The sequence below is a fragment of the Myxocyprinus asiaticus genome, chromosome 23 (assembly GCF_019703515.2).
Source record: "Myxocyprinus asiaticus isolate MX2 ecotype Aquarium Trade chromosome 23, UBuf_Myxa_2, whole genome shotgun sequence".
Taxonomy (NCBI): domain Eukaryota; kingdom Metazoa; phylum Chordata; class Actinopteri; order Cypriniformes; family Catostomidae; genus Myxocyprinus; species Myxocyprinus asiaticus.
This window is the reverse complement of record NC_059366.1, coordinates 40,713,675-40,741,077: the sequence shown is the minus strand read 5'-3', so window position 1 is coordinate 40,741,077 and position 27,403 is coordinate 40,713,675. Positions and strand designations below refer to the sequence as shown.

General features: G+C 39.0%; 2 protein-coding genes across 52 annotated transcripts in view; one reads left to right on the top strand and one right to left on the bottom strand.

Annotated features, from left to right (window-relative positions):
* Positions 1-27,403, bottom strand: part of LOC127413678 (cadherin-23-like) — a 315,190-nt gene that overhangs the window by 30,117 nt on the left and 257,670 nt on the right. For both annotated transcript variants that reach the window (XM_051650995.1, XM_051650996.1), the window contains 6 exons: positions 5,739-5,960; positions 5,054-5,173; positions 4,787-4,967; positions 4,314-4,447; positions 4,016-4,225; positions 3,821-3,928 (listed from right to left, as the gene is read on the bottom strand). In XM_051650995.1, coding sequence (XP_051506955.1) covers positions 3,821-3,928; positions 4,016-4,225; positions 4,314-4,447; positions 4,787-4,967; positions 5,054-5,173; positions 5,739-5,960 — 975 coding nt within the window. The remainder of the gene's footprint in view (positions 1-3,820; positions 3,929-4,015; positions 4,226-4,313; positions 4,448-4,786; positions 4,968-5,053; positions 5,174-5,738; positions 5,961-27,403) is intronic.
* LOC127413681 (V-type immunoglobulin domain-containing suppressor of T-cell activation-like) lies at positions 7,484-26,878 on the top strand. 50 transcript variants are annotated; one of them, XR_007892661.1, is made up of 9 exons: positions 7,484-7,780; positions 17,433-17,816; positions 17,906-17,956; positions 19,634-19,744; positions 19,920-19,947; positions 21,358-22,627; positions 22,929-22,971; positions 23,144-23,186; positions 23,574-26,878. XR_007892661.1 is itself a non-coding variant. In XM_051650999.1 (6 exons), exons 1-6 carry the CDS (start codon positions 7,726-7,728, stop codon positions 21,554-21,556), a joined length of 828 nt encoding a protein of 275 aa, XP_051506959.1. In that variant the 5' UTR covers positions 7,484-7,725; the 3' UTR covers positions 21,557-26,878. The 50 variants fall into 50 exon arrangements, 1 of the variants encoding a protein (XP_051506959.1); XR_007892662.1 differs by lacking the exon at positions 22,929-22,971 and adding an exon at positions 22,843-22,885; XR_007892664.1 differs by lacking the exon at positions 23,144-23,186 and adding an exon at positions 22,843-22,885.

Sequence of the window (27,403 nt, the reverse complement as noted above, 5' to 3'; positions counted from 1 at the left end):
GTGGTCATTGCGGGTGTTGTGTAATTTACCCTGCGGGCAATGCAGGTGTTGTGTCATTTACCCTGCTGTCATTGTGGGTGTTGTGTACTTTACCCTGCGGGCAATGCAGGTGTTGTATCAATTACCCTGCGGGCATTGCGGGTGTTGTGTACTTTACTCTGCGGGCATTGCGGGTGTTGTGTACTTTACCCTGCGGGCAATGCTGGTGTTGTATCAATTACTCTGCGGGCACTGCGGGTGTTGTGTACTTTACCCTGTGGGCAATGCAGGTGTTGTATCAATTACCCTGCGGGCATTGCAGGTGTTGTGTACTTTACCCCATTCGGGCAATGCAGGTGTTGTATCAATTACCCTGCGGGCATTGCAGGTGTTGTGTACTTTACCCTGCGGGCAATGTAGGTGTTGTGTCAATTACCCTGTGGGCATTGCGGGTGTTGTGTCATTTACCCTGTGGGCATTGCGGGTGTTGTGTACTTTACCCTGCGGGCAATGTAGGTGTTGTGTCAATTACCCTGTGGGCATTGCGGGTGTTGTGTATTTTACCCTGCGGGCAATCCAGGTGTTGTGTCAATTACTCTGTGGGCATTGCGGGTGTTGTGCACTTTACCCTGTGGGCATTGCAGGTGTTGTGTACTCTACCCTGCGGACAATGTAGGTGTTGTGTCAATTACCCTGTGGGCATTGTGGGTGTTGTGTATTTTACCCTGCGGGCAATCCAGGTGTTGTGTCAATTACTCTGTGGGCATTGCGGGTGTTGTGCACTTTACCCTGTGGTCATTGCGGGTGTTGTGTAATTTACCCTGCGGGCAATGCAGGTGTTGTGTCATTTACCCTGCTGTCATTGTGGGTGTTGTGTACTTTACCCTGCGGGCAGTGCAGGTGTTGTGTAATTTACCCTGCGGGCAATGCAGGTGTTGTATCAATTACCCTGCGGGCATTGCGGGTGTTGTGTCAATTACCCTGTGGGCATTGCGGGTGTTGTGTCATTTACCCTGTGGGCATTGCGGGTGTTGTGTACTTTACCCTGCGGGCAATGCAGGTGTTGTATCAATTACCCTGTGGGCATTGCAGGTGTTGTGTACTTTACCCTGCGGGCAATGTAGGTGTTGTGTCAATTACCCTGTGGGCAATGCAGGTGTTGTGTCATTTACCCTGCGGTCATTGTGGGTGTTGTGTACTTTACCCTGCGGGCAATGCAGGTGTTGTGACATTTACCCTGCGGTCATTGCGGGTGTTGTGTACTTTACCCTGCGGGCAATGCAGGTGTTGTATCAATTACCCTGCGGGCATTGCAGGTGTTGTGTACTTTACCCTGCGGGCAATGTAGGTGTTGTGTCAATTACCCTGTGGGCATTGCGGGTGTTGTGTCATTTACCCTGTGGGCATTGCGGGTGTTGTGTACTTTACCCTGCGGGCAATGCAAGTATTGTGTCAATTACCCTGCGGGCATTGCGGGTGTTGTGTACTTTACCCTGCAGGCATTGCGGGTGTTGTGTACTTTACCCTGCGGTCAATGCAGGTGTTGTATCAATTACCCTGTGGGCAATGCAGGTGTTGTGTCAATTACCCTGCGGGAATTGCTGGTGTTGTGTACTTTACCCTGCGGGCAATGTAGGTGTTGTGTCAATTACCCTGTGGGCATTGCGGGTGTTGTGTATTTTACCCTGTGGGCAATGTAGGTGTTGTGTCAATTACCCTGTGGGCATTGTGGGTGTTGTGTATTTTACCCTGCGGGCAATCCAGGTGTTGTGTCAATTACTCTGTGGGCATTGCGGGTGTTGTGCACTTTACCCTGTGGGCATTGCGGGTGTTGTTTACTCTACCCTGCGGACAATGTGGGTGCTGTGTCAATTACCCTGTGGGCATTGTGGGTGTTGTGTATTTTACCCTGCGGGCAATGCAGGTGTTGTGTCAATTACTCTGTGGGCATTGCGGGTGTTGTGCACTTTACCCTGTGGTCATTGCGGGTGTTGTGTTATTTACCCTGCGGGCAATGCAGGTGTTGTGTCATTTACCCTGCTGTCATTGTGGGTGTTGTGTACTTTACCCTGCGGGCAGTGCAGGTGTTGTGTAATTTACCCTGCGGTCATTGCGGGTGTTGTGTAATTTACCCTGCGGGCAATGCAGGTGTTGTATCAATTACCCTGCGGGCATTGCGGGTGTTGTGTACTTTACTCTGCGGGCATTGCAGGTGTTGTGTACTTTACCCTGCGGGCAATGCAGGTGTTGTATCAATTACTCTGCGGGCATTGCGGGTGTTGTGTACTTTACCCTGCGGGCAATGCAGGTGTTGTATCAATTACCCTGTGGGCATTGCGGGTGTTGTGTCATTTACCCTGTGGGCATTGCGGGTGTTGTGTACTTTACCCTGTGGGCAATGCAGGTGTTGTGTCAATTACTCTGTGGGCATTGCGGGTGTTGTGCACTTTACCCTGTGGTCATTGCGGGTGTTGTGTTATTTACCCTGCGGGCAATGCAGGTGTTGTGTCATTTACCCTGCTGTCATTGTGGGTGTTGTGTACTTTACCCTGCGGGCAGTGCAGGTGTTGTGTAATTTACCCTGCGGTCATTGCGGGTGTTGTGTAATTTACCCTGCGGGCAATGCAGGTGTTGTATCAATTACCCTGCGGGCATTGCGGGTGTTGTGTACTTTACTCTGCGGGCATTGCAGGTGTTGTGTACTTTACCCTGCGGGCAATGCAGGTGTTGTATCAATTACTCTGCGGGCATTGCGGGTGTTGTGTACTTTACCCTGCGGGCAATGCAGGTGTTGTATCAATTACCCTGTGGGCATTGCGGGTGTTGTGTCATTTACCCTGTGGGCATTGCGGGTGTTGTGTACTTTACCCTGTGGGCAATGCAGGTGTTGTGTCATTTACCCTGCGGGCATTGTTTACCCTACGGGCAATGCAGGTGTTGTGTACTTTACCCTGTGGTCATTGCGGGTGCTGTGTCAATTACCCTGTGGGCATTGCGGGTGTTGTGTCATTTACCCTGCGGGCATTGAGGGTGTTGTGTACTTTACCCTGCGGGCAATGCTGTTGTTGGGTCATTTACCCTGTGGGCGTTGCGGGTGTTGTGTACTTTACCCTGCGGGCAATGCAGGTGTTGTGTCATTTACCCTGAGGTCATTGCGGGTGTTGTGTACTTTACCCTTTGGGCAAAGTAGGTGTTGTATCAATTACCCTACGGGCATTGTGGGTGTTGTGTACTTTACCCTGTGGGCATTGCGGGTGTTGTGTCATGTACCCTGTGGGTGTTGCGGGTGTTGTGTAATTTACCTTGCAGGCATTGCGGGTGTTGTGTCATGTACCCTGTAGTCATTGTGGGTGTTGTGTCATTTACCCTGCAGGCATTGCGGGTGTTTTTGTCATGTATACTGTGGGCGTTGTGGGTGTTGTATCATTTACCCTGAGGGCATTGCGGGTGTTGTGACGTGTACGCTGTGGGCATTGTGGGTATTGTGTCATTTCCCCTGCGGGCATTGCGGGTGTTGTGTCTTGTACCCTGTGGGTGTTGCAGGTGTTGTGTCATTTACCTTGCAGGCATTGTGTCACGTACCCTGTGGGCGTTGCAGGTTTTGTGTCATTTACCTTGCAGGCATTGCGGGTGTTATGTCATGTACGCTGTGGGCATTGTGAGTGTTGTGTCATTTACCCTGCGAGCATTGTGGGTGTTGTGTCATGCACCCTGTAGGCGTTGCGGGTGTTGTGTCATGTACGCTGTGGGCGTTGTGGGTGTTGTGTCATTTACCCTGCGGGTGACGCGGGTGTTGTGTTATGTAATTTACACTGGGCAATGCAGGTGTTGATTCATTTACCCTCCGAGCGATGCGGGGGTTGTCTGGGTTGTCTTTGACGGTGATGGTCAGACTGTATTCAGGCACTCTCTCTCTGTCCAGCGGTCTGTTCACCTGAACCACACCTGACTGGAGGGAAGGGCACATCAGTCAGCAAAATTACAACACTATCTCCATTTCCAATTCCTGTTTTTTCCCTGGATTCCTCTCTCTCACCGTCTCATTAATGTAGAACGCTCCGTCTGTGTTTCCGGCGGTGATGCTGAACGTAAGCAGAGCGTTGCGGCCGCTGTCAGAGTCCTGTGCCTGCACTTGAGCAATGGAGGTTTGAATGGGTGCTCCCTCACTCACGCTGGTGTTAAATGGTAAATTGAGCAGGACAGGGTCATTATCATTAATGTCCAACACCTGTACGCCCACCACCACCTGAGATGGACAAATAAATCACATGAATTATGAGAAACTCAAGCTCCAATAGGAAAGTATGTAATTGATTATAAGTGCAAGTGCATACTGTAGTGCTGAGTGCTGGTGTTCCCAGATCTTTGGCAGTAATGGTGATATTGTAATCGGCAATAGTTTCTCTGTCAAGCTCTACATCCCTCCTCACTCTCAACTCGCCCTCAACTGATGAAATAACAAACTCATCTGGGAAAGAAAGACAGCAAGAGACAAAGAGAGACAGAAAGAGACAGATAGAAAACAGAAAGAGATGGAGAGAGACAAAGAGAGAAAAAGAGAATGATAGAGACAGAAAGAAAAGGAAAAAATCAGAGAGACATAGAAAGAGAAGGACACAGAGGGAAAGAGACAAAGAGAGACAGAGATATATATAAAGAGACAGAGACAGAGACAAAGACAGTAAGCAGGAACAACACATTTTTTACAGCAGACAAAAAGCACAACAGATCAACAAAGAATTTTTCAAATTCTATTAGAAACAAAAACAGCTTTCCATCACACACACACACACACACACACACACACTTTTCAGATCCCCTGCAGTGATGCTGTACTCCACTTTTCCGTTCGATCCCGAATCGGCATCCGTGGCTTTAACGGTCCAGACACGTGGGCCTGGCTGACCCTCTGGGATTTCAAACGGACCCTCGAGCTGATGCGGGAAGATGGGCGCATTATCATTCAAGTCTACTACACTGACCAGGACCTGAAATACAGGAGCATCTCATCAGTGACATTCATTTAAAGAAAATGTGCATGCTTACAAATAGTGTGTAGCAGACATGAACTCACTGTGGTGCTGGAGGTGAGTCTGAACAGAGGTATTGGACACTGATCTGTGGCTGTGACCGTCAGCACATAATGACCACTACTGATCTCATAATCCAGCTCCTTTATGGCCACAATCTGACCCTGTGCACATCCACAAACACGTAAGAAATGTACACTATATACAAGTAAACAAATAAATACTAGCGTATTTCATATTGTGCAATATATATATATATATATATATATATATATATATATATATATATATATATATATATATATATATATATATATATATATACACACACAGTATACACTGTTTACTATTTAAAAAAATAAATAGTATGGGAGACAATATGTAGTATGCAATGATAAACAATTCATACAGTAGTATGCTATATTACTGCATTATCCATTTATATTCTAAAATTGGGGAAAAATTTCTTACATTTTGGAAGTTCAATCAAATAATGGGTTAAAGAGAATATTGTGTTTCACACTACTTTCAGTATCCCAGGCAGTGGTTGCACATTTTGGCAAATGTAGTAGGTAATCCGGGCATGCTATGTCAACAGAAAGTTCACATACTGTGCATAGTTAACATACTGCATACTATTTTCTTTCAAAAAGAGTGGGTAGTATGCCTTGCCAAACATACCCTATAAACTTTATTGTACACAAACACAACACACGTTCCCTCCCTCACCGTTATGGCATTGATTTGAAACGTTTGGGCCAGGTTGCCCTTGGGGATGGCATAACGAATGGTTCCATTGAGTTCCTCATCAGGGTCGATGGCAGTAACCGTGGCGATGGTGGCTCCTACAGTGTTTGGCCCCTCTCTGAGCTCCGTCACATAGTCTTCCTCTGGAAACACGGGCGCATTGTCATTTTCATCTATGATACGCACCCACACGGTGGTGGACGTCTGCAGAGACAACAACAAAAAGCAAGATTTTAATGAAAACTGATACATTTTTTGCAAAAAAATAGATTCACTTTAATGAAATGTACCACCTCCAGGTAGTAAAATTAAATAAAAGCTATTTATTTTCCTCAGTAATCTTTTTGTAATTAGTACGTTACAGAATGCATAACTAACAACATGTGGACAAAATGTGTGATTTATCAGCAGGTAAGTTAGTAGGGCAATGTTATAGACTTTGAATAAAAGTATTTGCATTTTTTTTTTTCTAAACATACTGTGGAGCAGTGTGAAGTAACCTGGTGTTTGAACTGATGTAGCAGGTTTGAATATTATTTGCATAACCTGATACTGTGTGTGACTGGAGGGGTCGCTGAAGTGTATGTGTGGGCGGGTTTTGGTGGTATTCGAGGAACTTTTTTTAGGTTACAGACTGGTAATTACAAGAATATTATGCTATAAATGTGGTTTATGAGGACATTTCTAGTGTCCCCATAATTCGGTTTAAGACTAGGGTTAGGGTTAGGGGATAGAATCTATAGTTCGTACAGTATAAAAATCATTATGTCTATGGAGAGTCCTCATAAGGATAGCTGCACCAACATGTGTGTGTGTGTGCGTGTGTATGTGTGTGTGTGTGTGTGTGTGTGTGTGTGTGTGTGTGTGTGTGTTTCCTTTGGTATTTGATGCTATCAGCAACACTGCATCAGATCTAAACTAGTGAATCCATGTCTTTCAACAAAACTCACTAAATAATACTTGCAAGCACTGAATGTGAAATTTGGTCAATTATATTAAAACATTTATTAATCAATGTTAAGACCACTCAAGACCGCTGTTAAAGCACAGTTGGTCTGAAATATAATTTTGGTTAATGTGATAATTTACTTGAACAGAAGAGCTCATTCTTTGTATTTTTTTATTTTTTATTTTATTTATTATACAAATTTACAATTAATTCATAGTAATGCAGAAAAATAAACGTCCAGAAAAGTAAAGCACAGAGAAATGTAAGGTTACAATTTCAGATGTAGGCCTAAACTTAATATATATATAGATTATCAAAATTATTTTAACTATAAATGTAACTAAATTTTTTAGAGTTTAAAAATGAATAAATATAAAAAGATTTATAAAAACAAATTATAACTTAGTAAAAGTAAACTTTATGTATTAAAATGTGTTTAATAATTATCATTATTGATGAATATAAACAGATGCATGTAAAAAAAAATCACATATTAAAAAGTCCTATTTAATAACTTCATATGTATGTCATTGTAGATGTAAATGTCATATTATTTATATATTTAAAAGAAGACAAAGCACACTAAATTTATTATTCAGTGTTTTATTCAATGAATATATTATTATTAATAAAATGTTTAAAAAACTATATATTAAAAAGTCCTGTTCAATTATTTTATTTTTGTGTCATTGTAGATGTATCCATCTTATTATTGATTTATTTAAGAGAATATATAAAGCACAGTGAAGTTTCATTGTGTCATGGTGGGTGGAGTGATCTGGAGGGAGGGGAGACAGTGAGTGAAGCTGAGCTTCTTGTTTCTCCTTCACTTCTTAAATGAAACTTAGGAGTTTAACTTACAGTAACAGCCTAAAGAACAGCAGAGTTCACTTTGCACTGGAATAAGAGGAAGACTTAACAAGATTTCTGTCATCATAGCTGGAACTATTGTAGAGGACTTTGAGCAGAAACTGAAGACATTTAAAGAGTTTTTGTGAAAGTCAAAGGAGATTAAGACTGATGGATGTACTTCCAGCTCTGTTGCTTTGCGTTCTTCTCTGTATTGCGGTTCAAGGTAAATCTCTGGACTTTTTTCTGTACTAGACCGGGGTCGTTCACACAGGACGCGTCCTTGCGTTCAGTCTGCGCTATATTTTAATTATTGGTGTTTGTGCGTCAGACGGACGTCTTTGGCCGTTGCGTCGCGGCTCGCTGTCTTGTCAGCGTTGTTAGGGGCCGTTCACACCGAACGTGCACTTACGCTAAAAAAGCTAGACGCATGTGTCTCGAGACGCTTTTTTAACAGTTCTTTTTAACTTGACAAGGCGACTAAAAATGCACGAGTCGCTGTAAATACATCGAGACGCGGCGCAACGGTTAAAGACGGTCGTCTAGCGCAGGGTAACATAGACGGACACAAAAACGTGCTCGGTGTGAACTGCCCTTTTAATTCAACTTTGATATACAAGTCTCAAGACCCCTGCGTTGTGTTCAATTTCGTTGCGCAGTTCGCCGTCCAGCTGTTTTGACGCTATACAGATCTTGTGTGAACAGCCCCTTATTCCGACATTTGATGCCTCGCTAAATATTGTCTTTTTCTCAAGGCTGATCGGGCGTGTCAACTTGTTTCAAAACTGAAAACACAATTTTTTTTTGGCCTTTTAACCTCTGCCCTTAACTCAAACTTGAATACAGTATTTGTTGCGGCTAAAGCGAAAAATCGTCATCTGTCATACTTTATGATCGCCGGTCTATTACATTTTGCTACTATAAACGATATCAATTAAGGCTACTTTATTGTGATTTAGTTAAAATAGTTAGGGTTAGTAATCACAAACTTTAAGGGGTTGGTACATGTTCATTGGAGAGATGTGCAGTTGTAAAAAGCGCTAGCTGGCCCTTTAAATTCTTGCCATGGTTTAAAACTGTTATTTTGGTCAAATTAATCAAGGAGTCGTAAACATTAAATAAAGAACATTTTAGTTATGTCCCAACACATTACATCAGATTCCTGCTCAAATGTTGTGTAATGTTTGTAACATCTTGAGCGACACGACGTTTGCGCTCTCTTGTAAGATCTTCTGATATCAGCGAACGCAGCCTGCTACGGCAACTGCTTGGCTCATGAATATTAAATGACGTATGCCACTGATTGGCTAAAAGGCATACCGTGTTAAGTGAGCTCCAGGAAGCTTACTTAGAACATCAACCCGCGTAATTAATATTCATGAGATTTTGCTTTTGTCCTAGTATGTCTCGTAATTTCGCTTTATCTGATATCTAATATATTATCAAGATATATTTAACAAAAAATGTTGTTTGTGGATTCTTGTATTAGTTGGTGTGGCACTGCCCTGTGTATTTGAACAGCACCTTGTTTAGACACTTCCTACCTCATTTAGGCCTACTGGCACAAAAACAGCTTCACCCTCAGTCAATCAGATAAACCTTACAAAAAACTGTAACCACTGTGCTGGATATACTGCACAGTGATGACATCAAATGGTAATGCCAGGGTGCCAATTGTCTAAGACCACATTGCAATCTGGTATTTTTCCATTTACACCTGGAATTACATTGGAAGTTTAAAAAAGTTTTAAAAGAGAAAATAAAATTAATATTTCACTCAGATTGTTACGCTGATAACCTAATTTGTAGTGAAACTTTTTGTATGAAATTAGACAGTTGCAAAACAGAAGCATGTGATCTCAGACTTTTTGGACCCCACTGAATTATATCATGGTACTGAATGATTATCTATGTTTTTTTTATTTATTTATTTTTTTTTTTATCAGTCGTATACTATGGTTTTTACATTGCACTCCAAGGTACTTCAAAGAATACCATTGTATTACCATAGTACATGCCCAAAAATATAGTAATACCATTGTGCTTTTTGCTAGTGGATCCCAAACTATGATCAAAATATAAATGTTCCATCCAACAAGCAAGAGCTTAAACAGCTTTAGTTTGAAGAAAATGTACAGTCAGTAACCCACAGACTACAGCTGGTCTGTGTCTCAGCTAATATTGATTTTTGCCATTTATAGAGCTTGTTAGTTCTAAAGGTAGATGGTTTGATGTGTAGATCTGGTTCTTCAGGAAGTGGCCATCGAACCAGTTCACCATTCCGAGGATGTATCGATTCCTAACCATCCCTGCTTCGTCATCACAGTGAAGATGTGAGATCTTTCAGAAAAGCCTGATGGTTACAATCGTTCACCCTGTCTACATTGGGTGAAGCGAACATTCTAAACTCAACACATCACTCGCATCCAGTGTAGACAGGGCGTTAAAGAGTAATTTTATTGATGTTAAAATGCTTTCGGTATGCCGAGACTAATATAAGTAAATCATTTGTAGGTCGATTCATCCAAAAAGTGTAAACACTGTGACTCTGGCACTTTTGAAACATTGTTTGGGTATCTTGACCAGCCCGACACAGCACCATTGGTTGGAAGTGTGGGGCGGGACTATCCGTTCACACAACCAATGGAAGAATGTCGGAGTGTTCAGGAAACCTGTTTAGAAACAAGTTATTTTTGCAATTCCGTTTGGTGATAATAGTGGTGCAGAAATTACACACTTCACCTTTAACCAACACTGAGAAACCAGCATGCATGTGTAGTTGTGAATAGCATGTTGCATTTGACACAGTGTTAGAGATGATAAAGAGAGCGAGAGAAACAGGAAGACAGACAGCAAGGAATGATCCCAGATGGAATGAGACAGGCAGACTTTGTCTACATTTTGCTTCTGGATTACATTCCTGACCCCTTAGGTTTCCAAGTCGTCATGAGAGGACACATCCATGTTGTCCTAAGTAAGAATGGAAAGGATACAAGCTGATTAACTGTGAACTACTTAGAGAGAAATTAAGATTTTTATTAGGAGTGTTTGCAAACACATCTCACATTTTCTATTTAAAATCTAGTCTGTGTGACCTTTGACTTGGTCAGAGACTTTTTGCCAACCTCCTTTTATATAAAGCAGAGTTAGTTTCAAAGACAGAGCTTATAACACTTGAAACTGGAGGAGTTTCTGTGTTGGTGGACAGATACTGGTCTGTATGAGATCTTTCAGGCTGGGAAACGGGACGGTCCCTCCCAGTCATGCTGTCTGCAGAGATGAGGAGGGTTCTCAGTCAGTCTCCCACAGTTTTCGTTAACACCTTTTAATTAGGCTCTTACACAAACACACATGGCTGGGGGAGCAATTCTCCCCTTTTCTTCTGTTAGGGTTTCTATCGTTTTGTTACAGTCATAGATCTTCCTGCTCTAGAAAATGAAGCAGCTTATGGAATGCAGCACGCTTCAGTGGTATGTAAATGAATGCTGATCATTCTTAAACAACAAGCAGGATGATTCTGATAGCCGTGTAAATTCAGTTGCAGTCAGAAAAAAGAGCCCTTTGTGTTGACATAGATAAACATGTTTTAAAAGAGGTACCCTCAGGCAGTGGATGTCTTATTGTTATTTCTCTCTAAACTGAGTCTGGAACTTTTTAAAGGGATGTTCTGGGTTCAATACATGTTAGTTGGATGTGTTGGCTCCAGAACATTCCCAAAGCACACTCTAATTGGCCTTTTATGCAAGCTTGACCTAGAGTTAGGACGTTTACAGTATGTCCAGAGTGCAGGGTAGTTTTCCCAGCCAGTCACAACAAAGCAGTGTTAAGGCCCCTGGCAGCTGTCTGCAGGCCTGATTTGCAGCACAGGATCTTACAGGGTGGGAAATGGGTAAATGGAGCCCTGGGCCGGATAATTACGAAGCCTTATTGGGAATATGAGGATGGATGAAGTTTATAGGGAATAATAGGGCAGGAGGGGTTTAAATTGTATTGTGTCTATGAGAGACAGGAACAGACACAAAATGCCCTGAGTGGCTCTTTATCACACAGACGCTGTTTCCTATTGCTCTTCCTGAGACACGCACGCACACACACACACACACACACACACACACACACACACACACACAGATGTTGCAGATTTAGGCTACTTACATACGGCACAAGTCAGGCAGGGCATCTTAAAGAGGTAGTTCACCCAAAAATGAAAATTCTCTTATCATTTACTCACCCTCATGCCATCCCAGATGTGTATGACTTTATTTCTTCAGCAGAACACAAAAATATCTCAGCTCAGTAGGTCCATACAATTCAAGTGAATGGTGACCAGAACTCTGCAACTCCAAAAATCACATAATGGAAACAAAAGAAATCTACATGACTCGAATGTTTAAATCCATATATTCAGAAACAATATAATAGGTGCAGGAGAGAAACAGAACAATATGTAAGTCCTCTTTTACTCTAAATCGCCACTTTAACTTTAACTTTCAGATGTGAAAGTGAAACTTAACAGACACCACATGTGACTTTCAGATGTAAAAGTGAATGTGGAGATTTAGAGTAAAAAAGTATTTAAAATATTGATCTGTTTCTCACTCACATCTATTATATCGCTTCAGAAGATATGGATTTAACCACTGGAATCTTATGGATTACTTCTATGTTTCCTTTAAGTGATTTTTGGAGCTACAATGTTCTGGTCACCATTCACTTGCATTGTATAGGCCTACAAAGCTGAGATATTCTTCTAAAAATCTTTGTTTGTGTACTGCAGAAGAAAGAAAGTCACACACATCTGGGATGGAATGAGGGTGAGTAAATGATGAGAGAATTTAATTTTTGGGTGAACTATCCCTTTAAAGGTGAAGCGTGTCATTTCTGTGCCATGTGGTGCAATGAACGGAATTACAAAAATAATGGCTGCTTAAAACAGTTTTCTGAACACTTATGCCATCTACCATTAGTCAAAAAAAATATATACAGTATATATATATATATATATATATATATATATATATATATATATATATATATATATATATAAACAGATAGTCCTGCCCCAAACTCAGGCCATTGCTTGAGCCAATGTTGCTGTGTCAGGCTGGTTGAGATGCTCAAACAAACAGAGCAGTGTTTTGCAGCACCACAGAGCCACAGTGTTATACTCTTTAGGGAAATCAAGCCACAGATTGCTTACTTATAGTTGTCTCTGCATATAAAGCTGGAATACAAGAAATACGTAACGAAAAAAATTACAAACATCACCTTCACATAAACTGTCATTTGCACAGATTTATGCACTGGACATGGATGTGAACTACACATATTTTTTTTAATGTAAGTGGTAGGGTGGCAAAAACTGACAGGCGACCATGCGTTCAAGCAGTCCATATCTGGGTCATGCATTCATAAATATAGGAAATATTTATGTTCATGAGAAATCTGGATCTCTCCCATTTCATTTGTCTTTTTGATAAACATTCAGCTCTGCTGAGTTGTGTAATTGTTCATAGTTCACTACGAAACAGGTCTTGTATTCAGTATGTGATTAGGGTGTAGGTATTTTATTGTCTATAACTGGATAGGAAACAAGACAACAATGAACTACAGTATGTGTGCCACCTTTCTTCTCTATACACACACACACACACACACACACACACACATGCATACACAAGAATACTCAGGCAAACTATGACACACACAAACACGGATACAAGAAACAAAAGTATCAGAGGGCTGCAGTCTAAAGTGACACCTTCAGTTGATGTTGTTTGTGTTTTTAGAGTTAAGAGCAATCACATACAGGAAGACGTGTTGTTGTTTACTGAATAATAAAGTGGGAATGGTTTTCATCCAGAAAGTCTGAAGAAATCCTTCGCACAGCCTTTTTATTTCTGTCTTTATTCACTAGTATTGGAGGACTAGTATTGTTAAGTCTCCCAAAAATAATGGTCTCCCAAAAATGGGCAACTTAAGCCACACTTCAAAATGTATGAAAGTTATGTTTAACCCTGAGACCAGCTGGTTAAATGTAATTGAAATAAATAAATAAATAATAGGCTCAGAAAAGAGAAGTCAGTTCCAAAAAAAAAAAAAAATTGGATTTTTTTTTTTTTTAATTTTATGCAATGACATTTGTGCACTTTAAAGTGTGTCTTCAGTGTCCACATTAATGGGACCACTGTATGTCGAGAAGGGCTTGGGGTTCATTCAACTGATTTGTGTAGTTTGGTAGTGAAATCAACTTGATTTAACATTTGAAAAAAAAAAAAGACAGAGACAGCCAATGAAGTCAAATCAAGCCATACAGACACCACTGTGTAGTAAACAAACTCTGATAAATGTACAGAGAAGCACATGTGGTAAGCTAACCTAACACTTCACACGCCCACGCGCCCACACCCACACCCACACCCGCTCCCACACACGCACGCACGCACGCACGCACACACACTCACACACGCAATATATAGCTGAACTCAAGTACTCAAATCTAGAAATCCACTTTGTCAAATATGGATATTATAATCCTGTGCTGACAACTTATTGTTATAAATTAAAGGAATATTATGGGTTCAATACATGTTAAGCTCAATCGACAGCATTTATGGCATAATGTTGATTACCACAAAAAGTAATTTTGACTTGTCTCTCCTCTTCTTTAAAACAAGCAAAAATCGAGGTTACAGTGAGGCACTTACAATGAAAGTGAATGGGGTCGATTTTTGGTGGGATTAAAGGCCGAAATGTGAAGCTTATAATTTTTATAAAAGCACTTACATACATGTTTCTGTTAAAACTTGTGTATTATTTGAACTGTAAAATTCTTTACATAATAATTTTTATGGTCATTGTAGGGTTTAATGGTTTACGGCGTTACAGTGTCATGTCAACGTAGTGTAGTTGTTAAACTACATGTAACTGTACAAAGAAAATGTTAGTAAGTGATTTTATCATATTAAAATCATGTTAACACACATACTGCTTATGTCTTGTGGCTATAGTTTTGAAACAGTTACTAATTGGCCCCATTCACTTCCATTGTACGTGCCTCACTGTAACCCAGATTTTTGTTTTTTTGTTTTTTAAAAGAAAAGAAGGGATGATTCGAAATTATTTTTTGTGGCAATCAACATTATGCCACAAATGCTGTCAATAGAGCTTAACTTATATTGAACCCGGAATATTCATTTAAATAATAATAATAAAACACTGGTTGGCTTAAGTTTGAGATGACTTGCTCTACCTGATGTCAGTCCTGATGTAATATTTTAAGAGTAGGCTAATATTGTGAAGAAGTGACATTTTGCAAATGAAACAGATTCCTTTTTGTGTACATTTAGATTAAAGTTTAGATTCAAATTTCAAAGTCAGTTTTAACATTAAAGGAATAGTTATTCCTAAAATACAAATTTTAAAAGAATTTACTCACACCCATGTTGTTCCAGTTCTGTATTACTTTCTTTCTTCCATGAAACTCCACGTGAGACATTAAGCAAAATGTCAGAGCTTCTGTTTTCCGTAAAACAAAAGTGAATTGGAGATCTCCAAAAAGGAAAAAAAGCTTGAAAAACGTAGATGCAAATGAGAGTTGAGAGGGGAGATTATCAGTGAATAATGGCTCAAATTTCGATCTGTTCCTCACAAAGCTGATGTATGGCTTTAGAACACTTGGAAAACAGTGCACGAGTTGAATTAACTACTTTTAGAATACATTCATATTGCTTTTTTTGTCCACTTTGGAGCTTGGCAGTAAAAATCACTATCCACTCTCACTGTACAGGAGGCTGAGTAAATGATGAAATATTCCTTTAAATTTAAATATGCTGCCTTCCCCACTATACTTTTATGGTGTCTCTTTCTTATCTCTTTTAAATAGATAGTTTGCCTATATATGCAAATTCTGTCATCATTTACTCACTCTCATGTTGTTGCAAATCTGTACTGACTTACTTTCTTCTATGGAACAAAAAAGAAGGTGAGAGGAAGAATGTCAGCTTCAGTCATCATTAATTTTCATTGAATGAAAAAAAAAAGATGCAATGAAAGTGAATGGCGACTGAGGCTAACATTTTGCCTAACATCTGTGTTCCATGTAGAGGTGTAACGGTTTATCCTGGCACGATACATCACGATTAAAAAATGTGACAATGCGCATCATGGAGATTGGATTGTGTCAATTTATGCCAATTTAACATGGGCATAAAAATGGAAATCGCTTCATTACGCACAAGCAGCTCCAAAATATGATTGCACACTAGCAGCCACAGATGTTTTACGAGGAGTACGTCTGAAACTGTGCAAACTGAAACTTAAACAGAAAAGCAAATGTAATACAGGGAGCACCAGGAGCAGGAGAGAGAACGCCTTTTCAGGGTGAGGGATCGAATGTCCGTTTGAAGCACGAAAGTGATCTGATCTGATTACGCAAGAGAATATTTAAAGCAGGGGTTCTAAACGGGGGCGGTACCTCCACCCTGAGGGCGTTCAAAGGATGCCAGGGGGCGCTGAGAGCAAATTAGTAGAGAGGGGTGCGTTAGGTTACAAATGCGTTTATCAGTCATAATAATCAAATCTATCGTCAAGTTCCTCTTTGCATTAAAATGTTTATCTAGACTTGGAGTATATCAGTTGGTGCTCAGTTCATCTGATTTTGAAGTCTAGCAACGCATCTGAAGTATCTGGTTTAGCAGCGTCAAATACACAGGCAGAGGCACAACCTCAGCTAATGCACCTGTATGGCTCTGTATATGGATACGGCTCAGTGGACAGAGCTGCGCGTTGCAAAGAAGGAGCATTTTTACTCGCAGACCGGTCTTGAGCTCTTAAACGCACAGCTCTGCGAGAATCAGTGACAAGCAAAGCGCGAGAAGCGGAAACCATTTGAATTCGGCACAGAATTCAACATCACCACCCTTGAATTTACTATAGGTACACTAACTGTACTTTAGGGAGAAATAGATTGATCATAAATATTATCATATCACTACTTCAGCTCTATTAAATTTGTCATAGGCTACATTAGGGGAGTGAGGGAATATAATTATTGTTTGTTACAACTTATAAATATTATTTTGTATTTATTTATTGTATTTACATGTGTTTAGAGTAGGTCTACTGTTTATAATTTTTTTTAAAAATACTATAGTTTGTTTTATAGAACTCATGATACATCTAACCATGGTAGATGCTTCCATGTGTTTACTATGGTGTTGTTACAAATACCACTGTTAAAACTATACAAATAAATCATTAATGAATAAATAAAAAATTTCAAAAGGGCAAATGCAAAATACACTGTATTTTTAAGATGAAATAGAAATGTGTAAATCCTAAAAAATAGGCAAAAATATTTTTGTTTGAGTGTAAGAAAAAAAACTGGTTTACTTTTTTATAGATGTTATAGATAACCTTAATGTTGATTAAATGAGTAACATTAATACGACAGCATTTGTGGCGTAATGTCGATTGCCACAAAAAAATATTTCGAATCATTCCTCCTTTTCTTGAAAAAAAGCAAAAAATCGAGGTTACAGTGAGGCACTTACAATGGAAGGGAATGGGGCCAATTTTTGGAGGCTTTAAAGGCAGAAATGTGAAGCTTATAATTTTATAAAAGCACTTTAATTCTTCTGTTAAAACTCATGTGTTATTTGAGCTGTAAAGTTGTTTAAATCATATTTTTTACAGTCATTTTTAGGGTTTGTTGACATTACATCGTCCATGGAATAAAGAAAATCATATGGGTTTGGAACAATATGAGTAAACAATATGAGTATGAGTAAAAATGTTCACATTTTGGGTGTACTATCCCTTTAAGCTCTCATTCTCTCTCTCTCTCTCTCTCTCTCTCTCTCTCTCTCTCTCTCCAGCGAGCGGTGAGCACCACTCTTTAACTATCGCTGTGCCCCATCGGATATATGAGTGTCCCGAGGGTGCCAATGTCACTTTGACATGTATCCAGTCTGGATCAAAGGCTCACCAGGAGGACAAGTTTCACCGTACCTGGCTCTTCACGTCTCACACACAGGAGCGCTGTCACAAGGGCATACATCCACGTGGGGTCAGGTATACCAATCGCTCATTGGGTGTAGAATACAGCGTCAGCGAGCAGCTCTACTCTGTCACCCTGCAGAACCTCAAGCACCTGGACCAGGGGAGATACTGCTGCTTGTTTCTGGACATCCAGAACAAGCACAAGGTTGAACAGGAGGCCCATAACTATATCTACCTGACTGTGATGCCAGTAACGAGAAGTAAGTGAGCGAGGAACGAGGTCAGGTGATGTAATTCATGCATCCATCGTTCTTTTATAAATGAACTTTAACACAGCATGTTTCCACAGCTCAAAATGACAGTCTGAAGTGTTCTGAGATGACCCACAATTCTTCAGATGGTACGTTCAACAACACACAAAAAACATACAGCGGCCCCCAAAACTATTAGATCATTCGAAGGTGATGTGTGTAATTTCTTCAATGTTAAAGGTGCACTCGGTAATTTTTTGAAGTGCTGAAAAAAAGTCGAAGTATGGCTTACACTGACACCTAGATGCTGCATCATTCAAACACCATAATTTTCAGTTACCGATGCTATTGTAGAAATTCACTATGCACAGTAAACCTAGATTCATTCAATCCATGAAAGAAAGTGTCCAATAACAGGATAGTTACTGAGATTAAGCAAGTAGTATTCAGCTGGTCATGTGATTCTAACATGGCTGCCCCCAAAAGGGTGTCACCACCCCATGTAGAATAAAGAGTTTTATAAGGTTACTGAAATGACTGAACTCTTCATGTCACACGAGTGGTCATGATTTTATACATGTTTCAAAATTACTATTCATTTCTTTAGAAGTAAAACATTTTAAATAAGGAAAATAATTACTGAGTACACATTTAAAATGCTTTCTCCTATCCCAGCCTCAAGGCTGAAACATACTCTACGCAAGTATATGAACGCAGATGCTCCTACGTACGCAATCTTGATTTTGTGCATTGTTGCATTCCAAAATGTGTCAAACCACAATTCATAACACAATGCAAGTACGCTTTGCATTCTCAGTGTTGCCACACGGGGCACTATAGCGGACATTAGTGTGAACTTTCCACTTGGTGTCATGGTGGAGCAACAGTTTAAAGAGAATTTTACTGTTAATAATACTGTCAATATATTTAAACTTACTAGAATAATAACATATCCAGTTTAATGGCACAAACATTTGAAGGTAACTCTATTGCCCCCTTGAGGACTGAGGTTTGTTACCGCCACAGTAACGCAATAACACACGTTAAGCATGTTCAGCTGAACTGCACGTTGGCAATGCAGTGGCCAAGGGTTCACATGAGCGTACATGCATTTGCTAAAAGCACGTTTCTGGACTTATATGCTGAGATAACTATGAGTGAGCTATTTGTAGATTGTTTTCCTTCAAGAGAATGAACAGTGTGAATTTGTAGCACCATTAAAACATTACTCTGGAGCAACACTGGCTTAACCAGTGACAAGGGTTGAGGGCAGGGCTATCTGCTTGCCTGACCAACCAGTGGCAGACGTGGGCAATTTTGTTTGGTGAAACTAGTTGCTGAAAAATTACACACTTAACCTTAAAGTCACACAAAATATATATCATATTTCATTGCATTACAAAAACATATCAAAACAAATGGCATCTGCAAATAAATGATGCTACACCTTCGGTTAGAACTCTGTTTACTTTTCTGAGCAATTGTTGCAATTACTTTTAACTAACTGGGTAATTTTTAATGGACGCATGAAGTCGGTACCCCTCAGGTTCACACAGGTGTCCAAGCAGATTCGTTATGGAATTGGTCAACTACAATTTGACAACCAGAAAATTTGAAAATACTTTTTATTGTTTTATCATCTAAAACCTATATCAAAGTTTAAAATTTTACTTTTGCTGTCTTAATATGCCACTTGGTTTGATATTTTATTATCATAACAATCCTACATTTTTAAATGTGACTTAAGTGTCCAAATACTTTGTCATTGTAAATTCATAACAGATCTCTTTTCTTCCATCTGGAACATCTTGATCTCTCTCTTTCAGACTCTGTGGCTGAAGGTTTGGCTATTGCAGCCTGTGTCGCTTTCATTCTGTGTCTCCCTCTCATACTGATGCTGGTTTACAGACAGAGACAAACAGCAGCTCGAAGCAGATGTGAGTATTCACACATGCTCACACCTACTCATGCATTACTTCACACACTCTGATCTATATTGTGTGCACATATCCTATGCATGGTTTGCACATGGGAGTAAGTGCACTAATTGTTTCATTGAGACTGCATATCCTTTCTCACTGTGGACCCACTTCCTCTTCCTGTTGTTTGCAGGTGCACACGAGCTAGTGCGTATGGACAGGTGAGTTTCTGCAGTGACCAAAACAAACTCAATGGTGATTCTAATTTGATTCTCATTACTGTAATATAGTAGTTTTAAACAGTATTAAAATAAAAACATTACTGCAATGCAATTTCTTTATTTTTACATTAATCAGACAAACTTTAAAGGGATAGTTCACCTAAAAATTAAAATTCTCTCATCATTTACTCACCCTCATGCCATCCCAGACGTGTATGACTTTCTTTTTTCAGCAGAACACAAACAAATTTTTTTTAGAAGAAAATATCAGCTCTGTAGGTCCATACAATGCAAGTGAATGGTGATCAGACCTTTGTAGCTCCAAAAATCACATAAGAGGGAACAGAAGTAATCCACAAATTTCCAGTGGTTAAATCCGTATCTTCAGAAGCAACATAATAGGTGTGGGTGAGAAAAAGATCAAAATGTAAGTCCTTTTTTTGACCATAAATCTCCACTTTCTTTTTCACTTTTACATCTGAAAGTCACATGTGGTGCCTGTATAGTTTCACTTTCACATCTGACATAAATATTGACCTGTTTCTCACCCACACCTATTATATTGCCCTGAAGATATGGTTTTAAACAGTGGAGTCATATGGATTACTTTTATGTTTTCTTTATGTGATTTTTGGAGCTACAAAGGTCTGATCAAAATTCACTTGCATTGTATGGAGCCACAGAGCTGAGATATTCTTCTAAAAATCTTAGTTTGTTTTCTGTTGAAGGAAGAAAGTCATACACACCTTGGATGGCATGAGATTGTGTAATTGATGAGAGAATTTTCATTTTTGGGTGAACCATCCCTTTAAGGCAGAACAACAAATACTACCATGATTTCTTAATATTTTACAGTGTAAACAATAAAAACAATTGTATGTTTTACAGTAATGAGAATTTGTTTTTTTCATTATGGTAATTATAATTTGGGGGTTTAAAATGTGCTTAATTGTCATGAAAATGCAAAACAATCATAACTGTCTTAAAAAGGCTTATACGGTTGTATTGTAAAGCATTGTGGTAAATTCAGTAAGTATTATTAATTACCAATGAACCATATACTGTATATTTAGCAGCATTGATTAATCTTGGTTAATGTTAATTTATAAAGGTACAATTGTTCATTGTTAACTCATATTACTTGATATTGCATTAACTAATGTTAACATATACAACTTCTAATTTTAGAAATGTATTGGTTAGTGTAAGTGTATAATTACAGTTAACCAAAAATTAGCAAGAGCTGAAAAAGTATTGTTTATTTTTGCTTTGCGTTAACTAATGGTGTTAACTAAAGTTAACCAAATATAACCTTATTGTAACTATATTACCATTAATTGTGGTGAATTATAGACTAGTTTTGTGAAATTTAACCATTTAATTTTCTTAATTAATTGATTTTCTGTCTAGTGAAGCTCTGGGGCATGAGAACCCTGTATTTCTAGGGGATTCTCTACAGCCTAGAACTCGGACTGTATCCCAAATTATGCGGCAGTCATCAGAAACAGGACGGCACCTCCTGTCGGAGCCCGGAACGCCTTTCTCTCCTAACATACAAGGGGACGCCTTCTTCCCTGCACAGGGTAAGACACGAAAAACACTCACATGAAACTGTAATCCAACTTCAGCTAAAGCCTGTCACTACCAAGTAGACAACAAGAAACGTCTGGAGCAGCACGCATGTTTTCACATCTCTAGCACAAAAGCACATACACCACAAGAACAGACACTCTCTACATTTTTTCTTACATTTCTCTGCCTCTATGAGTAATCACAAGTTGTACCCACACGGTTTCTACGTCTTTCGCACAGTCATGTACATACGTGTGCATGCACATCTGCGCAATCAGACAAAACAAGCAGAGCTGTCGTAGTCTCATGTGTGTAGGCAAACATTCTGTGTCCATCTCTCTCTACACACACACTGCTCCTCTTGTTTAACCTTTAACTCGGCAGAATGTACAGAATGTCAATTTCCCCTTTTCTCCCTCATTTCACAACACTCATTTCTGCTTCTCTTATGGCAGGTTGTATTATGAGAAATAGAGAGAGATTGTGTGTGAGTGTGTGCACATGCGTGCTGACCTTCACATTTGTTTCTTCATAATACATGACCAGCTAGTACGTACACACAGTTCTGTATTCCCAAAGTGACCCATCAGGCAATTATAGACACAATAAAGTCCTTTAAGGGGTCATATTATGAAAAACAGGGTTTCCTTGCTCTTTTGAAGGCATACTTCAAAGCAGTAAAAGCAGTAAAAGTTACATTTGATATAAATACGATAACTTTGATATAATATCAGTTGATTTGAAATTAACTGGTCCAGCATCTGGTCACACAGTATTTTCACAAAGTTTAACTGCATAAGTTGTATTTAAATGCACAAATATTTTTACGTTTAGCAGGCTAGCAGCAAAGTAAATATACAGCGCAAATTATGGCGACTTTAGCTCTGCTGGCGCATCAGCATTTCACTGAAGATGCTACAAATGTCCCACCCCTTACTGAAACTGAAAATATGATTTGTTAGCAAATATCCAATCGTGTCTGAAACAAATGTTCTGATTGATCACTCAGCTGAGTTTGACTGTCTATCTTGCCCATGCCTTCAGTTGCGCTCTGCCTCCTATTGCTCCGTCCGCGTTTAGAGAGGATCTCGGTACACACATATAAAAGGTGTTAAATACGGCCTTCATAATCAGAATTTTCTGTGTAAACGGTGTTAAATACGGCCATCATAATCAGAATTTTCTGTATAAAAGGTGTTAAATACAGCCATCATAATCAGAATTTTCTGTGTAAACGGTGTTAAATACGGCCATCATAATCAGAATTTTCTGTATAAAAGGTGTTAAATACGGCCGTCATAATCAGAATTTTCTGTATAAAAGGTGTTAAATACGGCCATCATAATCAGAATTTTCTGTATAAAAGGTGTTAAATACAGCCATCATAATCAGAATTTTCTGTATAAAAGGTGTTAAATACGGCCGTCATAATCAGAATTTTCTGTATAAAAGGTGTTAAATACAGCCATCATAATCAGAATTTTCTGTGTAAACGGTGTTAAATACAGCCATCATAATCAGAATTTTCTGTATAAAAGGTGTTAAATACAGCCATCATAATCAGAATTTTCTGTATAAAAGGTGTTAAATACAGCCATCATAATCAGAATTTTCTGTGTAAAAGGTGTTAAATACGGCCGTCATAATCAGAATTTTCTGTATAAAAGGTGTTAAATACAGCCATCATAATCAGAATTTTCTGTGTAAAAGGTGTTAAATACGGCCGTCATAATCAGAATTTTCTGTATAAAAGATGTTAAATACAGCCGTCATAATCAGAATTTTCTGTGTAAAAGGTGTTAAATACGCCCGTCATAATCAGAATTTTCTGTATAAAAGGTGTTAAAATACAGCCATCATAATCAGAATTTTCTGTGTAAACGGTGTTAAATACGGCCATCATAATCAGAATTTTCTGTATAAAAGGTTTTAAATACGGCCGTCATAATCAGAATTTTCTGTATAAATGGTGTTAATACGGCCATCATAATCAGAATTTTCTGTATAAAAGGTGTTAAATACAGCCATCATAATCAGAATTTTCTGTATAAAAGGTGTTAAATACAGCCATCATAATCAGAATTTTCTGTGTAAACGGTGTTAAATACGGCCATCATAATCAGAATTTTCTGTATAAAAGGTTTTAAATACGGCCGTCATAATCAGAATTTTCTGTATAAAAGGTGTTAAATACAGCCATCATAATCAGAATTTTCTGTATAAAAGGTGTTAAATACAGCCATCATAATCAGAATTTTCTGTATAAACGGTGTTAAAATACGGCCGTCATAATCAGAATTTTCTGTATAAAAGGTGTTAAAATACGGCCGTCATAATCAGAATTTTCTGTATAAAAGGTGTTAAATACGGCCATCATAATCAGAATTTTCTGTATAAAAGGTGTTAAATACGGCCGTCATATTCAGAATTTTCTGTATAAATGGTGTTAAATACGGCCATCATAATCAGAATTTTTTGTATAAATGGTGTAAATTATGGCCCACATAATTCAAAATTTCTGTATAAAAGGAGCTGAAATTGGCCCTTATTTTCAGAATTTTCTGTATTAAAGGTGTTGTTTATGGAATTCGTAATCAGAATTCTACTTTCTTTCCCAGAACCTATCCCTGAGTCTCCCAACTTACTGCAGGAGTAAGAGCATTCACATTTACTCCCAGGAACAACTGGTGCTTCTACCTTCTCCTCTACATAATCATGCCTCTATTCTTCCTGTCTTCTGCACAGATGAGGAGAGACCCCCCAAAAATTAGAATTCCACTCATCTCTCCACTATCGCAGTTGGGCACCTTTTCTGGTGATGTCTTTGCCTGTATGCTTCAGAAAGGTTTTCTGCCAAGTGATGGGACAGAACATCTGAATATTCCAGAACTTTGGGCAACAGGGAAACTATAATCACCACAGATATCAAAGGGTATTCTGATAAAGGGGATCCAAATAGGACAAGCTATATGGCATGTCCTTTTTTTTAGAGTTGATTGAGCTAAGCTGTTTGCACACTTCAGCTGTATACTTCTATTCATCATGTGCTTCATGAGTCAGATAGACTGTGGCTTCAATTGCACTGACTGTAAATGATCATTTTTCCTCTTTTTCCTTCTGATTAGTCTATTCCTATCCTCCCCCTCCACTGAAACATTCTGTTCATCCTCCCTTTTAGAGGTTAGAGATTTATTATTAACACATTCTCTCCTGCTCTCCCCATCTCAAGATTGAGTGCCTCAATACTCAGTGTCAATATTCAGTATCCCAGTACTCAGTGCTTCAGTAGTAAATGTCTTATTCCTCAGTGTCTTAAAACTCAGTGATGTAGTAATCTGGACTCAGTACTCAGGGGTGAATTCACTAAAAACCTTTGTGCGTAGTATTTCAGTGCAAAAAATCTGCACTTCTTCACTAACCAACCGAAATCTAGTTTAAGCATGTGCAATCAGCGCTAAAATAGCACTGGATCTTGAATATTTAAATTCAGTTTTTGTCATTCCTGTCCTGTCTTTAAAAAGATAGTGGTGTACATTTTCCATTGATCATAGCAGCAGTAATTCATCAAATAAGGATCAAATGATAGAGGAGAGCATTATAACTTGGCATATATCCAGATGCGCGGTGTAGTCAAGTGCACTTTCGGCATGTTAAAGAAATGATTCAGATGTCTGGATCACAGTAGTGGAGAGACACAGTACATGAACCAGATTGCGGCGGTCTGATGTATCCTCCGCTATATAGGGCTCAGAACCGGCCTACAATATTGGAATTCCATCAATGCAATTTACGTTCAGCATTTTTTTGGGTGCGTTTGCACCATTGCCTGATCTGCACAATTCCTTTAGTGAATCTGGCACTTAACCAGTGTGTGCAATTTACCGGACGCAGTTCATTCTTATGGAATTCACCCCTTAGTGTGTCAGTTCCTTAGTACTCAGTGCTTCAGTACTCAATACTCATTGTCTAAGTATCTAAGTACTCAGCATCTCAGCATGTCAGTACTGAATATCTCTGTACTTAGTATTTCAGTACTCAAAGCCCAAGTACTCAGTACACATTGCTCTCACTGTCAGACCTGCTGAGAAACAAGGGGCTATTTTAAACTTTATCGTAGTGAGTGTTAAACTTGTGCAGTGCTTTTATCATGCATGTAGCTTGGATTATACATGTTCTCAGAATTTGTGCAGTGTCGTGGTAAATGTTCCATTTGTGACAATCAAACGACAATCTCTTTCATGGCTTTAAGGGTCAGATTGAGGGCTTGTAAATGGAGATTTGATCAGATCCAAATATTATGTATTCATTTGCCTTATATTTGGTATGTGTGTGTGTGCGTGTGTGTGTGGGGTGGGGGTTGGGGGGGGGGGGTTGTACAAGAGTATTTTAATTTTAAGATGGACCTCAATCAAAATTAAAAAAGCAAAGAGCTGGTAATTTTATTTTTGTTTTTATTTTTTTTCAAGAAGTTTAAAGCCACTGCCATAAAAAGTACCAAAACTTTGCTATGTAGATGGATGTAGCGAAGGGTGTATAGATGTATGTATAGATGGTTTATAGGTGAATGTTTGTGAATCTGGTTTTGTAAATATGCTAATAAATATGCCACTTTTTGTACATTTTAAGTTTCATGTGTGAGATTGTAGATTTCTGTGTGCCTATACAGTGGCAGTACCATATATGTAGCTCCAGACATGATACTGTGCAATGTGAAACAACTGCTGATACAATTGAAAATTTGCTTTAAAAAAATTTATAATAAATAAAAAGTTGAAAAGTTGAAAGTTGATGAAAGATGTTAGTCTTTGTGCTGTGTTTATGCAATGAACAACCTCTTTAATCATACTGAACCAAGAGGTGTGAGATCCACCACAGGAACAATCTGAGACAGGAGAGAGATATCCAATGAGGGAGAGGGCCATTTTGGGGAACATGTTACTCAACCTCTACTGAACTCCCCCACCTCTAAAAAAATGTAAACTAAGACTGATGTCTGATACTGGCCTCTTCTGTGGTTCAGATAAGTGATAAGTGTGTCATGTCTTCATATATTCGAAATCATTTGTTCTTCAAGTCTTTTCCTGAAAATCACTTTTTGCTCACTCAGCAGTTTGTGACAAAGTTCTAGACAGTCGACCCAGACACTAGAGGCCCAAAAGTCACACATGATGAAACCCAGACCGCTGTGAGGTTTACAACTGTTCTGAAAGAGCTTTTCAGAGTGCAACTTCCTGTTTAAAAAAATTAGGCAGGTTGTGGTTTCCTGTTTTTGATGTTCAGTTGTTCACACTGTCTTTTAAAAGAGTAAATGGAGCATTTTCTTTGTTGTGTAAAAAAAAAATAAATCTGTTTGCAAGAAGCTATAAGAATTGTGTTGACAGTTTAGGCCATAATATGGAAATGTTCTGGTCTTTTGTACCAACTAACAGTTAAAGTCAACATGAAACAGCATCCATAGCTGATTTTACTTCCACAATGTAACAGATTTCCAAGTGATATCCATTGAGGAATGTTCCCGGTGCCTCACAATTTTGCCTTCCATTGTAAGTAAGGCACTTACTGTATAATGGAAGTGAATGAGGCCAGTCCATAAATGTTAAAATACACTCTTTTAAAAGCATTGCCACAAGACTTAAACATTATACTGTATGTGTTAATTTGAATTTAGAGTGATAAAATCACTGACTAACCTTATCTGTGTGAAGTTATATTGAATATTCTAACTTTATTGTCATGAAACATTGTAATGCCAGTAAATCCTTTATTTTATCACGCTAGAATCATGTTAACACTTTTAATTTTCATATCTTGTGGCTATACTTTTGAGACAGTGAGTATTTTATCGATTATGGACAGGCCCCATTCACTGGCATTGTACTGTAAA